Source organism: Anolis carolinensis, chromosome 3, assembly GCF_035594765.1.
Source record: "Anolis carolinensis isolate JA03-04 chromosome 3, rAnoCar3.1.pri, whole genome shotgun sequence".
Classification (NCBI taxonomy): Eukaryota; Metazoa; Chordata; class Lepidosauria; order Squamata; family Dactyloidae; genus Anolis; species Anolis carolinensis.
In genome coordinates, this window is record NC_085843.1 from 187,324,698 (window position 1) to 187,349,033 (window position 24,336).

Sequence of the window (24,336 nt, forward strand, 5' to 3'; positions counted from 1 at the left end):
TATTTCTGTTGGGAACTTTATTTGCTTTAATAAAGATATTATATTGTTATTGGCCTCTGTGTTGGTTTTCAGTGCTCTCGTTGCCTAGGGGTGTAACAAGGCCCTAGTTAGAACACAGGAGCGGGGTATAGAGGTTCAACCCTGCCAGGCACTTGGAAAAGGCCCCGCCCACTCCTCTAGCCCCGCCCCCTGTGTCCTGGCAGGTGCCGCAGGAGAGGGATAGAAGCTCAGCCCTGCCTCAGAGCTCATAACTCCGCCTATCCCAGTCCTTGTCGCCCATGTGTGGCCCCGCCCACCTCCCCCTCCCAGCCCTGTATCTTGGACTAGGAGAGAGGCTCAGCCCCGCCCTCTTGAGCAGGAGCCACGCCCACCCCTCTAAGCCACGCCCCCTTTTCAGGGGGCGTTGAGTAATATTTTTTCTGGAAAGGGGGCGGTAGGCCAAATAAGTTTGGGAACCACTGGGTTAAATGATCCAAAATAATCATTCACCTACATTGGTTTGGGGGGAGGGGAGTTGGGGAGGTACACTTAGGCTGTAATCTAACATGCCTTCAGAGAATCAGCAGAAGGCTTCTTGGTCATCTAACCAACAAGCAAAAATCCCCATAATTAGAGCATTCCCAAAGATGACTGTCCCACTACCAAGTATCATTGAATCATCTCTTCCTTTAGTGAAGTTTCTTGTTAAGGTACAACTAGAGGAGATTCCTCCACGTGAATAGAACAAGTCATTGGAGGCATCTGCTTTGTCCCCATCACTATCTTTACCCTTATTCACTTGCTTCATTGATGTGTTACAGAGCGCATAAAAAGCTCACCAGTGTAGTAGTAGGCTTCTGAACAATCAGCCTTTTCCATCACCTAAGAACAGTAAAATTATAGAAAAATAATTTTCTATGGCTCAAAGCTAAGAACGCCTACAGGAGATGGTGATAGTATACTTGTTATAGGTTTGTCAAAAATGTTGGAGTAATTCAGAAGGATTCAGAAGAATCACCCACAATTTAGCCTCACTTTATCCTCACAAGCCTGCATAGTAGGCCAACCTAAGGAAGTGACTGGCCTAAGGCCAAGCCAGTGGGTTTCAAGGTTCTGCATAAATTTGAAACTTGAATCAGTAATCACACCATCTAGATGCAAGATGAAAAGTGATGTATGTGGATGGCTACAAGGCTTCAGTTGCAACTGAACAAGCAGAGTGCAGACACTGTGAATTAAAACTATTGAGGTTGTGTTCTGCATTCTGAATAAGAGAGTTTTTCCACATCTTTGGCCCTTGGTAAAAACTCATTACTCTAAATAAAATTATACATTCAGTCGATATGAGGTTTAGGAGGGAGACCTTATTTTTGCCAGGTAGAACAAAGATCCAAATATGGCCAAGGGAAAGAAATGTCTGTGAATGGATCTATCACAAGGGTGACGGCCACCAGATCTGATGTTTCGAGTGAAAATAGTCATTCCACTCAAAATAACTTTCAATTTAATTACATGCCAATGCAGTATAATTGTTTATTGCTTCTGATATTTTTGAGTTTGAGAAAATTGTGCATAGTACTGTGAACTTTTACAAGGACTGCACCACATTGATATGTTTGGCAGTTTAACTATCCCTGTTTAAGAGCAGTCAAAAGGAAGATATAAACAGCATTTTGGGAGAAAGCTGGCAAAAGGAATCAACTTACACTTCTTATGTCTTCTGAACAATATTTCTTTTTGTCTTACCAACTGGTCTGTTATTGCTGAATGCCAGGTCAATCCAAAACAACTGTTCGCCCAAATACAAATGTCCTAGTTTGTGTCAAAACCTGAGGGTGGGAAATAGAATGAAGTAATCTATGAAGCTCTCAAGTATTCATTGATCCCAGCTGTCAGTGTAATATCAAGACAGGCCCAGACAGTGATGAAATGTTGCCGCAGTTCCCAGTCCTCCGTCTCCAGGTCTTCTAACTATGCCGGCGCTCATCTGGAACACATGGGCTTCCAGATGAAGCCCATGTGTTCATCAATTGGAACAAATTGAGGTTGCTGTCCAGAAGGCCATTTGCATGAATTAACCAACATTGTCCTAGATGTAGGTTAGGAATATTAGGAGTCTTTGTTCAAGGGAAATGTAATATTCTTAACTTGGTCACTTTATTTGGAGTGGCTAAACACTGATACCAAATAAACATGGGGTGTCCCAACATATATATCGCCCATTGTGCCTGTTTTAAAGCTTCAGTTGTTCAAGTTTTTGTACAATTTGTAAGGATTTACATCTCCCCAGCTATCATGGCTTGATCATAGGACGAGCCTCCGGTGGCCTAGGGGATAAAAGCCTTGTGACTTGAAGGTTGGGTTGCTGACCTGAAGGCTGCCAGGTTCAAATCCCACCTGGGGAGAGCGCAGATGAGCTCCCTCTATCAGCTCCAGCTCCATGCAGGGACATGAAAGAAGCCTCCCACAAGGATGGTAAAAACATCCAACGTCCTTGCAGACGGCCAGAAGCAACTCAGGTTGCTCTTGACACAAAAAAAGGCTTGATCATATCCAATGGCTGTATCACTCTGCAAGCTTTTTAGTATTAAAATATTCTACAGAAAATATTGCAAAAAAGGGCCCCTGGTGGTGGCGCAGTGTGTTAAAGTGCTGAGCTGCTGAACTTGCAGACCATAAAAGGTCCCAGATTCAAATCCCGGGAGCGGAATGAGCGCCCCGTTAGCTCCAGCTCCTGCCAACCTAGCAGTTCGAAAACATGCCAATGTGAGTAGATCAATAGGTACCACTCCAGCGAGAAGGTAACAGCGCTCCATGCAGTCATGCCAGCCACATGACCTTGGAGGTGTCTATGGACAACGCCGGCTCTTCGGCTTAGAAATGGAGATGAGCACCAACCCTCAGAGTCGGTCACAACTGGACTTAACGTCAAGGGAAAACCTTACCTAGGCCCAAAAAGGTGCGTGTCCCAACTGACCACTCCTGAAAAAGACAGTCTGCATCCAGCTGCATTTGTCTGTTACAGACATACCTAATAGTCTTTACCCAGACAATCTCTGCTGGGGAAAATTTGATTTTCTTGAGCCAATGTACATGGGTTAGATTGAAAGTATTCAGAACCTTTGGTTAGCCCAAAATAGGGTCCCAAGACTACTGTTGGAGTTAGGCATTTCAATCATATTATGCCACCGTCTGGTCAGCTGAACTAGCTCCAAGTCTGTTTCTCAACATATTTCAAAGACTTAATGCAGAGGTCCCCAAACTAAGGCCCATGGACTGGATGTGGCCCTCCAAGGTCATTTACCTGGCCCCCGTCCTGTTTTAGACTTAGGCTTGCCCAGTCTGAAATGACTTGAAGGCACACAACAATCCTAATTAACTTGACTATCTCATTGGCCAGAAGCAGGCTCACACTTCCCATTGAAATCCTGATAAGTTTATGTTGGTTAAAATTGTTTTTATTATTAAATAATGTATTGTTCTTTCATTTTTTTTCTTGGACTACAAATAAGACATGTACAGTGTCCATAGGAATTTGTTCATTTTTTTTTCAAATGATAATTGGGCCCTCTGAACCTTTCCTTTGCTTAAAACGTTTGAGGAACCCTGACTTAATATTTAAAGCCTTGGCTTAAAAGTATTTGGTACCCATTCCCCTGTAAGATTACATTATTTCAAACACATGTTGTTGTGTGCCTTCAAGATGTTTCCAATTTATGGTGCCCCTAAGGGCAAAACGATAACGGGTTTCCTCAGGAAAATTTGTTCAAAGGTTTGCCTTTGCTCTCCTCTGAGACTACAGAAGGTCACTCATTGAGTTTCTATGAATGAGTGGGAAACCAAATGCTATCCTCCAGATCATAGTCCCAACACTCAAACCATTACACCATACTGGCCCCCATTCTATCAGCAGACATTCTGCAAAAGTTCTGCTCTGAATGAAATCACTAACTGAACTGAGGTATTCTGACAAAGGAAGATCAGGTCAGGTAGATGAAGACCTTATTATGGATACAGCCTTTTAAAAACAATGTTATATTTTACCAGTATTGTTTGCATATAATAAATCATCAACAGTACTATTTGCCTTGTCCCTGGTGATGCAGCAGGTTAAACTGCTGAGCTGAACTTGCCAACCAAAAGGTCAGTGATTCAAGTCCGGGTAGAGGGTAAGCTCCCAGTGTTAGCCCCAGCTTCTGCCAATCTAGCAGTTTGAAAACATGTAAATGTGAGTAGATCAATAGATACTGTTTCAGCAGGAAGGTAATGGTGCTCCATGCAGTCATGCTGGCCACATGACTTTCGGCCACATGACCTTGGAGGTGTCAATAATGTTGGCTCTTTGGCTTAGAAATGGAGATGAGCACCAACCCCCAGACTCAGACACAACTAGACCTTTACCTTTACCTTCAGATATTTTATTCTTTTCCCCCCTGCAAGCTATTCAGTTTTTCACTGAACCAGTCTTCCCACCCACCACTGAAAGTATCAATTTAGCCTATATTTCTTCAGAGTATTTTGCCAATAGGCATCTAAGCATAACCAGGATACTTTATCATGAAAGAATGAACACAGTTTCATGTGGCAAAGGAGATCATTCTTGTATTTCAGGAGACCACATGCTGTGATTCTCCTATGAAATAAAACTGTGTAAGCGAAAACTGTTATCCAAATATATACACACACATGAGATTCTGATAATACTACAGATCTGAACAACACAGCAGACTTTTTTAAAAGGTTTCATAAGGATTTTCTTTTCTGCAGCATTGATGAAAATTTCTCCTTAACGGGAGAAATATATGCTATAGAGAACAAATGAAAGCCCACACATCCAATAGTTGTATCTTTAAGAACTGCACATGAGAAGCTATTGTGCCTTCCCCGCATATTCTCACACATCACAGAACATACACACACACACACACACGATTCCCCAATACCATAACTGGGTATCAAAAGCACAACAGGATTAAAAAGAAAAGACAGTAACTAAATCAGTCCATCAGTGCATTGTAAACTGAGCCCCTATACCGGTCAAGTGCAACAATTGTTTTTTTAAAAAATCAACTGTTAAGAAGCTTTCAAAAGTTACACCTTTGGCAAAAACAACAACAAAAGAGATCCGAAGTTTGCATTTAAGTCCCGTCCTCTTCTTTCCAGTGAAGTACCTGCCTCTTTCTGTGTAGGCACTATGCAACAGCAGAATTACCGCTCCGGTCTTTGATGGTATTCTGGCCAAAACTGCTGCACTTCTAAGACACATTCCACTAAGAATGGGAATTTCTTCGGCCTTCAGTCAAAAGCAGAATGTGTTCATTCATTATATTATTCATCAAATCCATTCTTCAAAAGTCAAACCATTCTTGATTTATATCATTGTCAAGAACACCGGTCTTCCACTGCTTCCCTATGGCTTGTAGAACTATATCAGGCAGTAGGCGTGGCCAGTAATAATGCTGCGTAGCTCTTCAGATCCCCTTTAAAGACACCTTCTTGACCCAACAGAATCTAGGACTAACTTCCTTTCCACCTCTCCTGCCCTCCACTACTGCATTCAGAACTCAGAGTAAACTCACGAGTAGTAGTCTGTCCCAGTAAGAGTACATACATGCTTAGTATTGTCTCAAAAAGCTAGCTGCAACCTCTCTTTTGCTGAGACAAGCAGAGCTTCTTCAGTGACGACTCTTCAGAACTCTTAATTTCACAGGAAAGTGCCTGCATGGCTTAGGGGCAAGCAACAGAAGTTATGAAGTAACTTAGGCATCATACTGAAATACTACCCGTGACACTCATCTTTCTCTCCAGTCAGGGAAAAAATAACAGCATAAAATGAAGACCGAAGGTTTTGAGCATCTACAGAAAACCTACTCCAAAGAATATTACTGCATCTATGCTGTGCTCTCTTCTCTACCCATTCATCACTGAAATGAAGGCAGATGACACAATGAATTAACATTTCTAGATAGGGGCTGAAAGGGAACCGCAATACATCCTAATTTTTTTGATAAAGGGCAGTCACTATGACTTGTCCTGAGAGTAGAAAAGAAGACCTAGGAACCCCGCTTGGTCTTACAGAACAGAGAGGTCAGCCCTCTCCTGTCTGACGCAGAATTTTATGTTAGTTTAACACAGTAAAGCTGAAGACTTGTTTCCATCACTGTCTGCTCTTCATCCTCTTTTAACTACAAATGTGCTTCAAATTAAGAAATTGTGCCATCTGTCAGAAAGGCTGTCTTTAACAAAATATAGACTAGAGAGATGAGATAACTTGGAAGTGGATGTTTTCTAAAGCTGAGGTACAAAGGGAAGATAAAATGTATTTTTATAGCTACTTCTCTCTCACACAGGCAACTATACAGATGCCATTCATTATATATATTTCTACTACCTAAACAAAACGCAACCAGAGTATTATATGGCCTAATGCTCCCTCTCGCTCTGACAGACTCTTGATTTCAGACCTGGATTTAAATCTATCCCTTCATACAACATCAGATACCCAATTAAGAGGATGTGCCTAAGAGATGGTGATATCAGCTTGAACTGTTTTCCTTCTTATATATATTTTGTCATATCTTAAATATCAGTCAGGTACCATGTATCAAGCTCTGCAACCTGGCAATCAGGGAACTCAAGAGTTCTTGCTGGTGGGTTTTTGTTAGGTAAGCATGCATTCCAAATGATTCAGAGAAGTTGAAAGAGGGATGAATGGGAGATTTTATAGTGCCAGTCGTTCTCTGTAGGTGCAGAGTGGAGAAGAACTGGGCCAGGAGCCCTTCAGTCTTTAAGTGCTGTGTGCAAAACTAACACTCAATATCTTCCATATGAAGAAGCAGCTCCAACATCCATCACTGCAGTGGCCAAGGATTAGTCATACCGCCCCTTAATCATCATATTCAACAAAGGACCCACCTGTGTAGAACAAAGAAAAGAAAAGCAATATACCAACTGGCATCTACAGAAATGCTAACTTGTCCAATGATTTCATGGCTTTGAACTTTACGTTTCAGAAGTGTAAGTCCCAACATAAAGATTTCTGGTTAACTGGAAAGCAATTTTGTCCCCAGCCTATTCATTTTTAAGGCAGGAAAACAGATCTGTGATTCAAGCTACAAAATGATTTCCAAGTCTAGCCCACTCTTCACTGTTCAAACAGGAGCCTTCAATGTCACTACCAGTTTTTCCTGGTGCATAATATCAGTGCTGCAATTTAGCAACAACATCTGTTAAGACACCGAAGACATTCTAAACATGGATGCCTGCATTCTATGCAACACTTCTGGGCCTGGCACCTCGACATACCAGGTTTACCACTCTACTTTTATGTTCTAAAGAGAAATCAAACTATAGATAAAAAAATATTGAGCCAAGATATAAACCAGGACACATCTTGTTTGCTTAAAGCAGTAGAGATGTATCAGATTCTTATCATTCTTAGTTAAAAGGGGCATTATGAACTTTGTGGCTAATTTGCAGCCTACTTTCACCAAACCACAGGGTCAAGTCTCTCAGATTCAATAACAGACTACAAAGAACCTATAAAATCAGGTCCCCTGGGCTGTGGCCCTCTCATGATTCCACCTAAACATTAAGGCAAGAAGATCTGCAGTGCAATTATAAATTGTTTTTTGGGGGTCTTTTTGCTGTACCTCTTGAGGGTTTCCAAGGGCCTCACCCAGCATTTTCTCTATGTTCCTCATTATAGCCACCTTCTGATGAGCCTTAAGGGGATATTCGATCCTTTTGGGGGTTGGGGCACCCTGAGGGTAAAAACACACAAATACACACTTAAATTCCTCTAAAATGCATGGACAGATTCTCAAACAGGCATTCTGAAATTAACCCACCCTCCCAAAAAAACCTTAAGAAAATAAGACTCCTAGAAAATGCCAGATATCATCTGACAACACAGTCTCATGCTTTTAGTTAAAACACAGCATTAACATAGGAAAACCAGGGCTGCACAATTTTCCTATGATTTCGTTTGTTTGAAAGATTGATATACATAAAAATATGAGGCCAATAAAAGTTTAGGGCAGGGGAGGAAAATGGCATTCCATTGTCAAGCATGACAGAGCTTTGCTTAGGCAGCTGGGACAACGAATGTTCCAAGAAACATTTTTCTTCTTTCTTTTTTTTCTAAAAAGAGCACCATAACCTTCAAACTACAAGCTCTTCTATAACAGATAATTAAATGCATCACATGGTTACATAACCATGATCTATGGTTATGCAAAATCTTTAAGAAGCTGACTTAGGAATCCACATCAGATTTGGCAGAGATGATGTAGATTTGAAGCCATTTTAAACTATTCTTAAAGATGAATACTTGATGGACATTTTACAATGCAGTACAATCAATGCTAACTGCATCTCTCTACAGACATGGCCGATGACTGGCTTGAAAACAGTACAAGCAAAAGGATCTAGAAGTCTTAGTAGACCACAAGCTGGGCATGAATCAGTGGTGTGATGCGGAAGATAAAAAACCCAATGTTCTAGCCTGCAACAATAGAAGTATTGTGTCTAGATCAAGGGAAGTCACAGTCCCACTCAATTCGGCTTTGGTCAGATTTTATCTGGAATGTTGGGCCCAGGTCTGGCCACAATTCAAGGAGGATAGTGGTAAGTTGGAAGGTGTCCAGAGAAGGGTGACCAAAATGATCAAAGTTTTGGAAGCAAAGCCCTATGAGGGGTGGCTTAAAGAGCTGAGTATGTTTACCTTGGAGAAAAGAAGACTCAGAAGTGAAATAAGCATGTTTAAATAATAGGAATGATGTTACTTTGAGGAAGGGCCAAGCTTGTTTTCTGCTGATCTGGAGACTAGGACTCAGAGCAATGAATTCAAATTGCAAAAAAAAAAAAAAGATTTCACCTAAACACGAGGAAGAAGTTCCTGCAGTAAGAGTTGTTTAGCAGTGGAATATGCTGTCTCGGAGTGTGGTAAAATCTCCACCTCTTGAGGTTATTATAAATAGTTTGAATGGCCATCTATTGAGAGTGATTTGATTGTGCTGTCCTACATGACAGGGGGTAGACTGAATAGCCCTGTGTTCTCTTCCAACTCTATGATTCTATAAGAGTATTTGTGGTATCTGCTATTAATTTCAATTCAGTATGTGCATAAAAGTTTTCTTTCCTGATAGCACTGTAAGTTAAACAATTACTCACCTTGTACCAAAAATTCACAGTTATGGTAGTTCCCCCATTCAGCAAAGACTCAATATGATGCCACCTAAATGGAGTTAGAGAAAGGACAGTGTCAATACACAGTATTTATCTGAGAACTCAGACAATATTAAATTGGGGTAACCAATATCAATGGCACCAAGGAATAGGTTTTTGCCCTTACAGCCCTCTTTAAATAGTTCTAACTCCCTCCTCTGGGGGTGGTGGGGATTTCAAAATAGCCAGTAGTTCAACTCTGTTTTTGAAAAAATTATATTCTTTACCATTAAATGGAGAAATGGTGCTGCTTTGTAAAGGGAATGTCCAAGAGAAATCCTTAGGAGAGTCACAGCATTTTTGCCAAAAAGGGCTATGTGGAAAGGGAGATGTGTCCCAAAATATACCTTGCGAGGCAAATGCAGGCCTAAGTCCACTCTTGTACACCTAGACTCATAAAATTTCCATGTGAAACAAATATACTATGAATATCTGTGGTTTTGGCAGTCAGTTTAAGTTATCCAGTTGATCATACTCCAAGAATAAATACATCTATCTGCATGCATTCTTTGAGAAAATGTAAAAAAAGACCTTAATATCCTTCCTCCTAAATAGTAGCTTGAGGTCTGCTCAATTATGCTCTAACTGAAATTATTATAATGAACTAGAAGCTCTAATCCTCCCTGTTCTGTGCATTGTTTTAATGTCTACCAGATTCCTTCTCAGCCCATTTTCCATTCCAAATTCAATGTAAACTGATATAGAATAAGAAGAGGTGGTCACAGCACTATGATATCAGAACATCACATGAAATCACTCTCGGCTAAGAATTTCTAAGATAAAACCATTGAGGTAATACTCTTGCTAGCAAGGTAAAATTACATGGGAGGGGGTAGACTAGCCTTTGCCCCTCACTGTTTTTCATTGATGCTTTCAGATCAATGCTATCAGGATAGCCCAATAGTATATCCTCCTTCAACAACTTTAGAATAATATTATACAGGTGCATCAGAGGTCATGAATTCAACAATGGTTCAGAAAGTCTCTCTATTAAAATTTGTAGTAAAATTCCACAGTAACTGAATATCCATTCAAAGCCCACAACACAGAAAAATGTGATATTTGTATTCTGACTTCCATGGCTACCAACAAATGTAAGGGACATTTTCATTTTGGTATCTTCTAGAAAAAGATCACCTTGTATTTGCAAAACATGTATCCACTGTATCTTGTATGAATTAAGGCATTTTCACATAAATTAATTTAGGCAAATGTGCATCCCAAAGCTGCAAGCCCAGCTTTGGGATTTCAGTAACCACTAGTTCTTTCTACAACACCCCATTCACCATCTATGTTCATTACCAGTACATAGGGATATAAAGGACATCTCCTGGGCCAACCACAGTCTCATATCCAACTACATTCTGGAAATTTGGAAACCTCTCGTAGTCAGGGTTGTCAAAGTCAACCTAGGAACAGGAGACAAAACATATTGCATAGAGACTCCCTATAGCATACTCTTTTCCATCCTTAGAAGAAATAGAACATTTACAGGTAAGGGCTCTAATAGATAAGGTTAAAATTGTTTGAATACTAAACAAAAGTGGAATGGGGATCAAATTTTAACAGGTAACAAATAAGCAACTTTATGACAATGAAGTCAGCAAAGCAGTCTTCCTATCTCCACTTTTATTAAATCCCTGAGCTGCCATCCAACGGAGCTTTTCTGAACAATTAAAAGGTTGTCAAAACCAAGACAAGCTAAGAGATGTGGCAGAACCTTGGAGAATTGTTTTGACAAGTTTGCAGGCACTTTGAGGATAAAATTATTGATACAGTAGAGTCTCATCCAAGCCTCGCTTATCCAAATTTCTGGATTATCCAAGCCATTTTTGTAGTCAAGGTTTTCAATATATCATGATATTTTGGTTCTAAATTAGTAAATACAGTAATTACAACATAGCATTATTGCGTATTGAACTGCTTTTTCTGTCAAATTTGTTGTAAAACATGATGTTTTAGTGCTTAATTTGTAAAATCATAACCTAATTTGATGTTTAATAGGCTTTTCCTTAATTATCCAAGATATTCGCTTATCCAAGCTTCTGCTGGCCCATTTAGCTTAGATAAGTGAGACTCTACTGTATTTCAGTTGTGATTTTGTAATGGTTTTTAGTACTATTGTCATGTCAATTTCAGTTGAGATGTTCTAATAAAGTTTAGTATTATTGTCATGTCACTAATATCATCTTTGGAAACAAAGTCTAGTAAGTTCCACATTAAAAAACAACTCTTTCAGTCCAGCTGCAAATCTGGGGTAAGCACAGAAACAGCCTTGTTCACACTAATGGATAACCACAACTGGGATGCATGGCCCTGAAAAATCTTCTGCCAGCATTAATACATAAACAATGCTACTCCTTGAATAGCTGTGTGGGTTGGGGATAGGAGGCAGGGCAATATAGTAGTTCCGCTCTTGAAGATTTCTGACTGGCCTCATAGAAAAAGAGGTGCTGAATCCACCAAGGGTCTATCTTATACTTTTGAGCTGCAAGGGAAACCCATAACTCAGGGGCTGAATTTGAAATACTAGACCTTGTCATGTGGCCTATGCAACTCAACTGAGAATCAGATTTGGTTCACCATTGTTTTTCCCAAACAAAGCTAGTCTCAAATGACAAATGGCTATCTAGGTAGATATGGAATTATGTGCAATGACTACTGGAATTGCCCGGATTATGATAGCAGATAGTGTGGTTTTAATAGTGAATGTAATGTTTTTAAATGTTTTAATGTGTTTTAAATTCAATTTTAAAATGTTTATTTTAATTGTACTTTGTTTTAAGGCACTGAATAGTTGTCTGTGTGTAAGGCTGCCTTGAGTCCCCTTCGGGGTTGAAAAAGGCAGGGTATAAATATAATAAAGAAATAATAGATAATGAAATTTCTTGATCTGAAAGCAGATCAGCCTCTCTCTGCAAAAAGAGTGGACAAAGCAGACACTGATTAATCTAACATCAGATTCTCTTTGAATACTGTTTATTTGAAGTGCCCCCTTCTGCCTTCTATTTTTAATTTGGGGAGCCTATAACCTTGACATCCCAGCCAAGAGCTACTGTGAGCCTCAACTTCAAAGGGATTCCTTCCCCTATGTACACGAAGCCTCTTAAGTGAATTAAATAAACAAATACAATTGAACATAAAATTCCAGAACCTGGAAACAACCAGCAAAAAACCCTTTCTCACATTAAGGTTCATCTATAGTACTGTAGAATTGAGACCACTTTTATTGTCATAAAGGAATCCACTTTTACTGCCATAGTTCAATGCTAAGGAATCCTGGAAACTTCAGTTTGGTGAGGCACCAGCACTCTTTGGCAGGGAAAATGAAAGACCTGTAATACTATAATTCTCATTACCCCATAGCTTTGAACTATGGCTGGTGGTGTCAAACTGCATTAATTTTACAGGGCACATACACACTCAGTACAGATATCTCAGATTTTAACCGGACCTAGAAAAGGACCTGCCTTGAAGACATCAAAACTGGAAAAGGTTCATATTGCAGAAATATAGCCCACCATGCAGCTGGAACCATACTATACAATTTCACTGAAGCACTTAGGCCCTTTCTACACTGCCATATAATCCAGATGATCAAACCAAATAATCCACATTATCTGCTTTGAACTGGATTATTTGAGTCAACACTGCCATATAATTCATTTCAAAGTACATATTCTAAATTTTATATAGCAGTGTAGAAGGGACATTAGACTGCCAGAACAATCTGGGGATATTGGGAAGGAGTCTGTTATTCAGTTCTGAACTCCTTTTGCTTGTTCCCCTTCCCTGTACAGCCCAACCAAAAATTGTCCATTCATTTTCTATTTGATCAGTACAAAGATTTTATCCTCCACACCCCAATGTAATGGAAGGCATTTGGCACAAATGTCACCTTACCTGACTCTGTCGGTCACATGGATGATGCACAGGGTAGGGATACAGGCACTCAAACTGGTCAGGGGAGAACAGGATACACCGCTTGTATCCCTTAATCTGAGCAAAGAAATTCTGCTGTTCATCATAATGAGCTGGAGTCACATTTCCTACACAAAGAAAGGTTCAGTCAGTCAGCATAAAACAAACATCCTTGCCCTATCAACTGACTTTGTCCATAACAAGGGCATGGTCTTATTACAAAATAGAAGTGGGATGAGAATCCTAAATTAATTCAGAAAACATAACAGAATTCTCAGCATGTTATCATAGCTGCTATTTTTCCACAGTTTAAGAAACGGTGCTCTAGACCATAAGTAGGAAAATAGTGACATACAACCAGTTCCTAGTTCTCCCTTCTAGACCCCCATGAGCCTGAAAAAAGCCTCCAACTAGAGACTTAATTGTAATGAAATTAAGGAAGGGTAATACAAAAATCACAGGTGCAGACGGAACAGTTTTGATAACTGCCACAGATTAACTAGCACTTTTCTCCAGCCCATCAGTTGCACACATTTCATGGAAAGCCACCAGCAAGGCCATGCAACCTTTGGGGTGAAAATACTCAACATTACTCTAAAAACTGCAATCTTTACTGGTTTCAATAGCTAAAGACTCTGACCCCTATTTATTTATTTTGTGTCAAAAGCATTGGATAAATAAAACTGGTAAAATAGAGGGAGTACAAGCGGCAAAATAATTTTAGACCAAAAATGGGCAACAGCGACCGTATTGTCTGTAGCTTTGACCCTTATGAAAACGATGGAAAACATATGGACCTCCAGATATTCTTGAATGCCAATTCCTAGCATTCCTTATCCTTAACTATTCTGGACAGGGCTGCTGGGAATTGTAGTTCAATAACATCTGAAGGGCTAAACAATTCTTATCTTTGTCCTAAAGGCTAGTAGGAAGGGTTTTTTTTCTTGAAAAAGCAAAACACAATACCTTAACTGCCCTTGACTTCATCTTCATTTCTCAAATTGATATTGGATATTTATGCTCAAAATATTCAAGATACTAAAAAGGTATCCAAATGAAACACAATGAAATTGTCAAAACCACAAATAGAATATAAATGTGTTACCTTCCATGCCAATCAATAACAAGTTGGATGTCAGCTGACCCCAGCCTCGTTTTGCCTGCTGCCTATTAATCCAATTCCAATTAAAGCCTAGGAAGTCCACCACAATTTTCCTCCCAACGGTATCATTTAGAGTCTGTTGCAGATACAATCTGTGTCCCAGAAAACAAGGAAAGAGAAATGTTAGTGCTGTGTGTTGAAATGAAGCGCTCATTCATTTGATTCCCCCTTCAAATTCTTTATCAGGGACAAATGCATATTCAAGGTGGATTCAATTTATAATAGCAAAGTATTTCAAGGAAACAGCTTCACCTTAAAGACAAAGGGGCAACACTTTCTTGATCACTTTGCTAGCCTTTCAGCAAAAGCTAAACAACTTGCTATCAGCCCAGTATAAAAAGCCTTCAATATATTCAGCAAGTAACCTAGCCCTTATCTAATTGTATGCATTTCATTTTGCTGTTCTTATATTTTAGTTTTATTTGTAAATCCCTCAAGATTTTTGGCTAAACAACTGGGTCAATAGTAATTACACAAATAAGCAAGTCACACCCACACCAGCATAATCATCCACTGGTGCCCAAAGACATCCTTAAAGACTATCATTCCATGTTTAATTTCAACTGCAGCCTAAATTTTGTGAGACAGTCATTCGTCAGTAATAATAATTGAAGTAGGAGCATCTATGAGGGGAAGCAGGGATTTACCACAATTGCTTAAATGCTATAGGATGGTCACTGATGGATGTTGACACAATACTGATTTCACAGTTGTTCAGACATTATGAAAAACCTACTGTTTCCAAAGGTTTTATGGCTTCAGCTATGTCAAAGATGGGAATGCTACTGGGATACAACTCTTGTCAGATATGGCCAGCATAATAAATGATGAGGAACAATAGGAACTGCAGTTCAACAACACTGAGGACCACATGTTCCTCAACACAACCAATACTACAGCAAATTATTCTGGTTTCAGTTGCTAATGATTCCTTTACTTTAATTATACTGTCTGTTTTGAAGAGAAGCTGAAAGCCATTTAAGTTTTAATCAGAATATTAAAATTGATTCCAGGTAGATTAGTCGTACTTTGCAACACTAAAATCACTAGGATAAGTTAGCTGTAACCAAATGATAGCCCAGTAATTTCAACAAGTGGAACTAATTGGTCTGTCTTGAATCCACCTTTTAAATTACTTGTCCTCACCTGTATCAGCATGCAACACTGCCAACAATCTAACAATGGCTTTCCTCATAATCAGAAAAACCAGAAAACAAACATTCCACTCCACTTACTCTAACCAACTCTTCTTTGAAGCCAACTTCTCAGTTTTCATACTTCCCCATTAAATTAGTAAAGAAATTTGGCAGCACCAAAAAATAATTCAGCATAGAAAAGCATCATTATTATTACTACTACCACTACTACTATTTATATTCCACTTTCTCTCTTAAAACAGCAGCTAACAGTTCAAGCAATACAATATATAGTTTAAGACCTAGAAAACATACAAATTTAGAGTAAAATTAAATATTGAAACTATTAAAATAATCAGTTAAAACCATTAAAATCAATTAAGAACCGATTCACATAGCAAAAACACTGCACCTCTGGCTCGATCTAAAAATATTTCTTCATTTTAAAAACTTTGTCCTAAGTGCTCTCCAAAGTAGCAAATCTAGTAAGGATGTCTGACCAAGCTAGTTGCAATGGCTAGATAAAACTGAACTCTGATTCTTCCCATTCTTTTTATTTATTACTGCTCCTGATTATTGCTGGTTTGATGTTTGTTTTGTTTTTGTTTTCTATCTTGAAAAAATACACTTTGAAAGGTCATTGAGAAACAAAACAAAAAAACCATTGATACATTAAGCCCTATTTTTTCCCATCTGATGTTAGCAGAAGTTAACCTCTTTCATCAGAAAAAAGCTTGTGCTGGATTTTAAAAAAAGGAAAGACCCTCCAAATTAGGAAGCATAGAACCTAACCATGAACAGATATATGTCAAGATTCACTTTGGATAAATATACAAATAAAAGAATGACAGATTATGAAGGCTACTTCACTCTTCTTTCTGAATTCAGTAATTCTAGAAACATTTGTCCAGGATGAATACTCCATGCAAACCCCAATCCTTAAGAAATGTTTTAGAAGGTCCTGTGATTAGACCAGCTGCAGCAGGAAAGATAAATTCAAGAAGGATAGCATACTCTAGGTATAGTAAATCACTAGGAATGAAACACGTGATTTGATTAGCTTTTTGTTAGTCTCCTGGTGGCGCAGTAAGTTAAACTGCTAAGCTGATCAAAAGATCTGTTGTTCAAATCCAGGGAGCGGGGTGAGCTCTTGCTGTTGGCTCCAGCTTTTGCCAACCTAGCAGTTCGAAAACATGCAAAATGTGAGTAGATAAATAGGTATCACTCCAGTAGGAAAATAACAGCACTCCACGCAGTCATGCCGGGCCCATGACCTTGGAGGTGTCTACGGACAATGCTGGCTCTTCGGCTTAGAAATTGAGATAAGTACCATCTAGACTTAATGTCAGCGGAAAACCTTTACTTTTACCTAGCTTTGTAAGAATATCTGCATTATAACCTACAACCAAAACAAAAATGTCAAGATGCACTATAAACAAACTTTTTTTTTCAAAACAGTAAAATCAACAATGGCACTGAACCCAAGAAGAACAAAACTGAAATAACAGCCCCAAGAAATAACTCCAGCACCCACTCAAGGAAATATCCCATCCTCAGACATTACCTTTCTCCACTACCCTGCTGCTGGATTTCTTGTAGCTGCTCAACAAAATTACTAAATTTCATCTCTTCCCTGCTTGACTTTGGCTTGAAATTCTTAACATTTGCCATTTTCTTTTCATCATAATACAAAAACTTGTGAGTGCTTGCTCTGTAAACCGAGAAGTCCCCACTCCCAATGTTCTCTTGAAGATAGTCCAGGTCCCATTTCAGGGCAGGATATACCAAATTTGTATCAGTCAAAACAACTGGCTCCTGTAAAGACAATACAAAGTAGATTAATGCAAAATTCTGGGGAAAAGGTAAAAGATGTATAAGTCTCAATAACATGTATTTTGAATGATTTTAGAAAGAGGAATACGCAATGGGAAAAAATTAGCAGCTGATCAGGGAAAGAGGCTTCAAAAAAGTATCCGCAAAGAAAATAGCCACCAATTCCATTATGCTTTTATCCCAGCAGGTGATGATAGGATTCTTATGCTGTGGCCTCTGAGGAAGAGAAGAGCAACCAGCATCTGCTGTATTTATTCCCCACCCAAAGGATCATCCACTTTACCTCGTATGTTGTGTCTTAAGAGACTGTAAGCCTTAGGGCAATGAACGGTCAAATTAACAATTTATAACTTGCTCAGGGAGTCTGTTGGTCTGAGGCGTGGGGTACCAATGCTCTAAATAAATATTATGTGCTTATAGATTACTTCTGTAAGCACAACCTGACAAACGGAAAGGTGAAACTTCAGAAAGCAAAGATGGCATGGACTTACTACTTAATGCTATGTTCAGGGTGACACAAAATCTCCCATTTTCGTTATTGATCATTAATTTATACTCCATGCTTCACGTCAGCTTGCAAAAATTAAAATAGAAACAAACAAAAGCTCACATCCATAAAGAGAAAAAAGTTAATATGTAACAAAGATCAACATAACTAAACACAATGTTAAAACATATCATTAAAATAACTTGTTGTTGTTGCTATTGTGTGTGCCTTCAAGTCATTTCTGATCTGTGATGCCCTTGAGATGAACCCTACAGAGTTTTCCTGGGCAAGATCTGTTCACAAAAGAGGTTGGCCCTTTCCTTTCTTTGAGGCTGAGAATGCATGACTGACTCAAGGTGACCCAGTCGGATTCCTGGTCAAGCAGGGATTCGACCCCGTTTCCAAAACTGTAGTCCAATACTTAAACACCACGCAACCCCTAAATAGCACACTATTAGCAATATCACTCTGATATTAGAGTCAAAACAGACTTGCCTCTAAATCAGGCATGGGAAAACTTTGGCCCTCCAGGTGTTTTGGACTTCAACATTCAGAATTCCTGCCTGTTAGGAATTGTGGGAGTTGAAGTCCAGAACACCCGGAGGGCTGAAGTTTGCCCTTACCTGCTCTATATTCTCTTTGCACAAGGACACTACAAAACACTCAGAATGGCTCGAAAAGAAACCAGTCAATGGAAGCAAGAAATGCACAAAGATTCAAAATCCAGAAAACATATAAACTATTATTGGAGAAAGGCAAATACCACCTGCAGTCAGATCTTCCTGCTTATTCCTACAGCAGCCGCAGTTGAACTTTCTTGAGCAATTCTATGTTGTGCCATCATTTTTAACCTTGTGAGCTCCAAAACCCTACCTTACCCCAACTGTGCAACTCTCAGATATGTTCGACTAGGGTTCAAATGTGCAGATGGCAGCCTGGGGGCCATAAAACCATGCTAGGTAGCACCACTCAACATTTTGAACTCCAGCCCTGCAACAGATGTGTTGCAAATAATCCAGTGGCATAACAATGACATCATCAGCTTGTAAATATAAACACGTAGTCACAGTGAATAAAAATAGACCTAGGGTTCATCTACAGGTCTTCTTGCTTCTTAAGCTGTGAGTCCCAACCCAAATGGAGTATCCCTGGTTCAATGTTAGGATCCCAAGACATTTCTGAATGTCAACTAGTGTTTCTTTTAGACATTTACACAAATCTGTTGTGCAGTGTTTACAGTGGGCTCTGAAGAAGATGCTTACGATGTATCTAATAAAAAGGAAAACCAGTCCACTTTACAAGCCTTGGAAATGACAATTTGTTGTCAGTAAATGCTTGATTTTTATAGCTATTTTGTATACCTGGGATCACGTAAACATTTCTATCATGGTTTGCAAAGGCACTGTCCTGTGTGTGTTAACTGGAAAATGAAGTGCATGAAGCCGATTGGCTGAGCCTGCAAAGACCTGGGTATCAATTTGATACTGTTTCTGTTCTGCTGCTGCAGAACCAGTTTGGACAAGTTTTCTGTGCTGATTGAGTACTGCTGGTGAAGAGAGCAGTGTACTCAAAGAGGCCTTGCTATTTTTGAGGCCTGTTTACTGCTGAGAAAAGACGGAGAAGAACCAGGACTGTATTCTTCTCTGAAGCAGATTTGTGGACCAAGAAAGGACTATTTATGACTGTGGACAGAGGGACCATTATAAATACTACTTTTTTATCTCTTGGAATGTGGAGCCCCCAATGGCGTAGTGGACTAATGCCTCATGAGTTGAAGGTTGGGTTGCTGACCTGAAGGCTGCCAGGTTCGAATCCCACCTGGGGAGTGCACGGATGAGCTCCCTCTATCAGCTCCAGCTCCATGAGGGGACATGAGAGAAGCCTCCCACAAGGATGGTAAAAACATCAAAACATCCGGGTGTCCCCTGGGCAACGTCCTTGCAGACGGCCAATTCTCTCACTCCAGAAGCAACTCAAGTTGCTCCTGACACACAAAAAAAATCTCTTGGAGTCAGTAAAGTTCCTGTAATTTTTTTCTGCAAACCTGAGTGACATGTTATTGTTCTGCGGGTGACTCTGTTAAGAGCTTCCATTTATCATCATCAATCCGGTACAATTTCTTGGGCAGAAAGGGATCCCAAACGGGAAAGTTGAAGGAACCCTAACCTGTTTTGAAACTGAAGAAGTGGAGTGATATGCATGACACAACTCAGATTTTTGCCTGCCTGCCTCCCTCCCGCCCGCCCCGCTTTCTACTACAAGTCCCAGAATTCTGCGGGAGGAGGCAGCCACAGGATTTCAGGTGGGATGCAGGCTGCCTTGCCTTTTACAGCCCCCTCCCCAGCAAGTGCACGATGCAGTCTTGAAGACAGGGGGAAGGAGGGGGTGCTGTTCTTCTTTCCAGCTCTGTGTCCCAGCTGAGCCCCTTCTGCCTCCAGGGCCGAGGCTTCCTCAAGGCCCGGGAGAAAGCCAGGCCCTGTGGCGGGGGCTAGGGCCCCCTCCCTCGCTCTGGCTCTCCCTTCACCTCATTCTCGATGAGCTCCTCGGCGCGCGGGTCTCCGTGGCGGAGCCTGGCGATGGGCCGCGTTTGGAAACTGTAGCGCCGGAACTGCTCTTCGCTCCAGCCGCGCTCTCCGCCCTCGGAGGCCCGCGGAGACGGGGGGCAGTCGCCCGCCGTGGCCTCCTCCTCTTCTTTCTCCGCCACCGCCGAACAGGAGCCCGACATGGCCCCCGGACCTGCCGCGGAGGGAGGCCCGCACGACGCTCGCCTCGCTCTCCCGCGCCCGGGAACGGCGGCCCCACGCACCAGGAAGTGGTCCGACCGCGGTCGGCGCTCTCCCGGAAGCCGGCGCCTTAGTCCGGCCGAGGAAGCAGCGCCCTTAGCGGCAGGCCGCGCCATGGCTCCTTCCTCGTTCCTGTTCCCTTTTGCTCTCCAACTAGTTGGGCCTCCAACTCCCAGGAGCCCCAGCCAGCCTGTGTAATGGCCAGGAATTCTGGGAGTTGGAGGCCCATATGCTGGAGGGCCGCAGTTGGAGGAGGCTAGTAAGTTCTTAGGAATTTTCATGCCACATGGAACTGGCAAGGTAATGCATGCCATAGGCCAGCAAATATGGAAAAATGGCCATCAGATTGGAAAAAAATCAATTTATATCCTCATACCCAAAAAGAATGCTCAAACTTCCGTACAGTGGCACTTGTTTCCCATGCCAGCAAGGTAATGCTCAAGATCCTGCAAGGAAGACTCCAGCAATACATGGAGCGAGAGTTGCCAGATGTCCAAGCTGGGTTCAGAAAAGGCAGAGGAACGAGAGACAAAATTGCCAATATCCGCTGGATAATGGAGGAAGCCAGGGAGTTTCAGAAAAACATCTACTTCTGCTTTATTGACTATTCCAAAGCCTTTGACTGTGTGGATCATAATAAACTGTGGCATGTTCTTGGTGGTATGGGGATACCAAGTCACCTTGTCTGTCTCCTGAGAAATCTGTATAAAGACCAAGCAGCCACAGTAAGAACAGACCACGGAAAACAGACTGGCTCAAGATTGGGAAAGGAGTTTGGCAGGGCTGCATACTTTCACCCTACCTATTCAACTTGTATGCAGAAAACATAATGCGACGCGTGGGGCTTGACAATTCCAAGGCCAGAGTTAAAATTGCTGGAAGAAACATTAACAACCTTAGGTATGCAGATGATACCACTCTGATGGCTGAAAGTCAGGAGAAACTGAGGAGCCTTATCAAGGTGAAAGAAGAAAGTGCAAAAGCAGGGCTGCAGTTAAATATCAAGAAAACCAAGATTATGTCAGCCACAACTATTGACAACTATTGTCCCCCATGCTTTTTAATATCTACATGAAACCGCTGGGTGAGGTCATCCGGAGTTTTGGAGTGCAGTGCCATCTCTACGCGGATGACACCCAACTCTACTACTCTTTTCCACCCAATTCCAAGGAAGCCCCTCGGATACTGGACCATTGTCTGGCCGCTGTATTGGCCTGGATGAGGGTGAACAAGCTGAGACTTAATCCTGACAAGACAGAGGTCCTCCAGGTCAGTCGTACGTATGATCGGGGTATTGGGTGGCAACCTGTGCTTGACGGGCTCGCACTCCCCCTGAAGGCGCAGGTCCGCAGCTTGGGGGTCCTCCTGGACTCAGCGCTGACACTTGAGGCCCAGGTCTCGGCCGTGGCTGGGAGGGCCTTTGCAAAACTAAAACTTGTGTGCCAGCTGCGACCATACCTCGAGAAGTCTGATCTGACCATGGTGGTCCATGCCTTAGTTACCTCTAGACTGGACTACTGCAATGCGCTCTACGTGGGGCTGCCTTTGAAGACGGCTCGGAAACTACAATTAGTACAACGTTCGGCAGCCAGGTTTCTAACTGGGGCAGATTACAGGGCGCGTTCAACGCCTCTGTTTAAAGAGCTCCACTGGCTGCCATTTACTTTCCGAGCCCAATTCAAGGTGCAGGTCATTACCTACAAAGCCCTAAACGGTTTGGGACCCACCTACCTTCGAGACCGCATTTCCCCCTACGAACCCGCACGACCTCTTCGCTCGTCGGGGGAGGCCCTCCTCTCGCTTCCACCACCTTCGCAGTCGCGGTTGGTGGGGACGAGGGAGAGGGCCTTCTCCGTCGTGGCCCCCCAGCTGTGGAACTCGCTCCCCAGGGAGATTAGGCAGGCCCCCACCCTACTTTCTTTCAGGAAGAGCCTGAAAACTTGGCTCTTCTAGAAGGCCTTTGTTGACTGATCCCCGTGGGATCGTGTTTTTTACCTGCTAAGCAGTAGACCCTCTGGATTGTTTTTAGGATTCACTCAGCACTTTAAGTATCACACCTGCTGTGTAATTATCCCTCTCTGATAATTTGACATTGTTTTGCACCTTGGCCTGGATCTTTTGAGCCAAATCGTGATTTTAATATTATTTTGTATATTGATTTTCTATGACTGTTTTTAATCATGTTGTAGTTTGATTGTTTGGTGATCTGTTTAGTGTTTTTATTTGACTTGTGTTGTCGTATCCGGGCATGGCCCCATGTAAGCCGCCCCGAGTCCCTTCGGGGAGATGGGGCGGGATATAAGAATAAAATTATTAAAAATTATTATAGCAAATAGAAGGAGAAAGCGTGGAGGCAGTGACAGACTTTATATTTCTAGGCGCAAAGATCACTGCAGATGCAGACTGCAGCCAGGAAACGTTTACTTCTTGGGAGGAGAGCAATGGCCAACCTTGACAAAATAGTGAAAAGGAACACTGGGATGTGCTCACTGTGACCTGCAATGTCCTAGGAGAGAGACTTGGTAGCTCCTCAGCACTGGGAACTATAGCCTGTTTGTGGAGGCCGGAGGCTGTCTGTGTGAATGGACACCTGTGCCACATACACACATATAGATTTTCACTTTTATTATGTGTATAGAGAAGAGATAGAGAATAAAGATAGAGATTTATTATTATTATCGTGTTTCTTTATATCCTATTTCTCTCCATACGGAGACTCAAAGCGGCTCACAACTAAAAGGATTGCAATACTACTTCAAATATACAAATATACTACTATTTATTATATTATTATTATACTAGTTTGGGTACACGGCATTGCCTGGGTTGTTTTTTAATTGTACAAAATGCATAAGGTTGTGGATTAACTACAACTTGCATCATGCCAGGTTAATCCCGAGAAACTCCATCAGTACTTAAAGTTTGTTATGTTGGGCAAATTTGCTCTAGATGTATCATTGGTGGGGTTCAGTGTGCTCTTTGGCTGCAGGGTAAACTACAACTCCCACTATGGTGAGTCAGTCCACTCAAACCCCTCCAGTATGTTGAGTTAGTCATGGGGGTTCTGTGTGCCAAGTTTGGTCCAGGTTCATCACAAGTTTGGTCACAGTTTCTCTGGTTGTGAGTGAACTACAATTCCCAGAAAGGAAGGTCAGTTCTCCCCAAGCCCCCTCCAGTAATCAAATTTAGGCATATCAGATTTGTGTGCCAATTTTGGTCCAGATCCATCAGTGTTTGTGTTCACAGTGCTCTCTGGGTGTAGGTGAACTACAACTCCCCCAAATCAAAGTGAATTTTCCCCAAAGACCTCCAGTATTTTTTGCTGGTCATAGTGCCTCTGTGTGCCAAGTTTGGTCCAATTCCATCTTTGGTGAAGTTCAGAATGCTCATGGATTGCAGGTGAACTATAAATGCCAGTACCTACAACTCCAAAATTTCCAGGCCAATTCCCCCCAAAACCCACCAGTATTCAAATTTGGGCACATCAGGTATGCAATACATGCCAAGTTTGGTCGAGATCCATCATTGTTTAGGTTCAAGGTGTACTCTGGATGTAGGTGAGCTGGATTGAATTAATTCCTTGGTGGCTTCTGCTTCAACTGGTGAGACATCTTTGATTGGGAACTTTGGGTTTTAGCTTTAAACCTTGCCAGGTACGTACTCAATTTCCATGTGCTCTATGTAGGGGAAGCATGCTGGGCCCATAACCCTTTGTTGGGGAATCTGAGCTGTTACGCTCAAAAATAACCCTCAGTTGAGGTGATTCCACCATAAATACAGCAGAGTACTAAAAGTAAACTACCTAAG

The 24,336-nt window shown here is 41.4% G+C and overlaps 1 protein-coding gene across 1 annotated transcript; it reads right to left on the reverse strand.

Moving 5' to 3' along the window:
• Positions 1 to 4,554: 4,554 nt before the first annotated feature.
• hif1an (hypoxia inducible factor 1 subunit alpha inhibitor) lies at positions 4,555 to 20,664 on the reverse strand. Its single transcript, XM_008119397.2, has 8 exons — positions 20,271 to 20,664; positions 16,991 to 17,241; positions 14,234 to 14,382; positions 13,111 to 13,256; positions 10,510 to 10,616; positions 9,154 to 9,217; positions 7,632 to 7,742; positions 4,555 to 6,894 (listed from the first exon to the last, which is right to left on the reverse strand). Exons 1-8 carry the CDS (start codon positions 20,643 to 20,645, stop codon positions 6,850 to 6,852), a joined length of 1,248 nt encoding a protein of 415 aa, XP_008117604.2. The 5' UTR covers positions 20,646 to 20,664; the 3' UTR covers positions 4,555 to 6,849.
• Between the last annotated feature and the right edge of the window lie 3,672 nt (positions 20,665 to 24,336).

Coding starts and splice junctions, on each gene's coding strand:
- hif1an (XM_008119397.2), bottom strand. CDS start 20,645: ATGGCGCGGCCTGCCGCTAAGGGCGCTGCTTCCTCGGCCGGACTAAGG. Junction 10,617..13,110: donor CATGTGACCGACAGAGTCAG/GTAAGGTGACAT, acceptor TCCTGTTCCTAG/GTTGACTTTGACAACCCTGA. Junction 7,743..9,153: donor CTGTGAATTTTTGGTACAAG/GTGAGTAATTGT, acceptor TTTTACCCTCAG/GGTGCCCCAACCCCCAAAAG.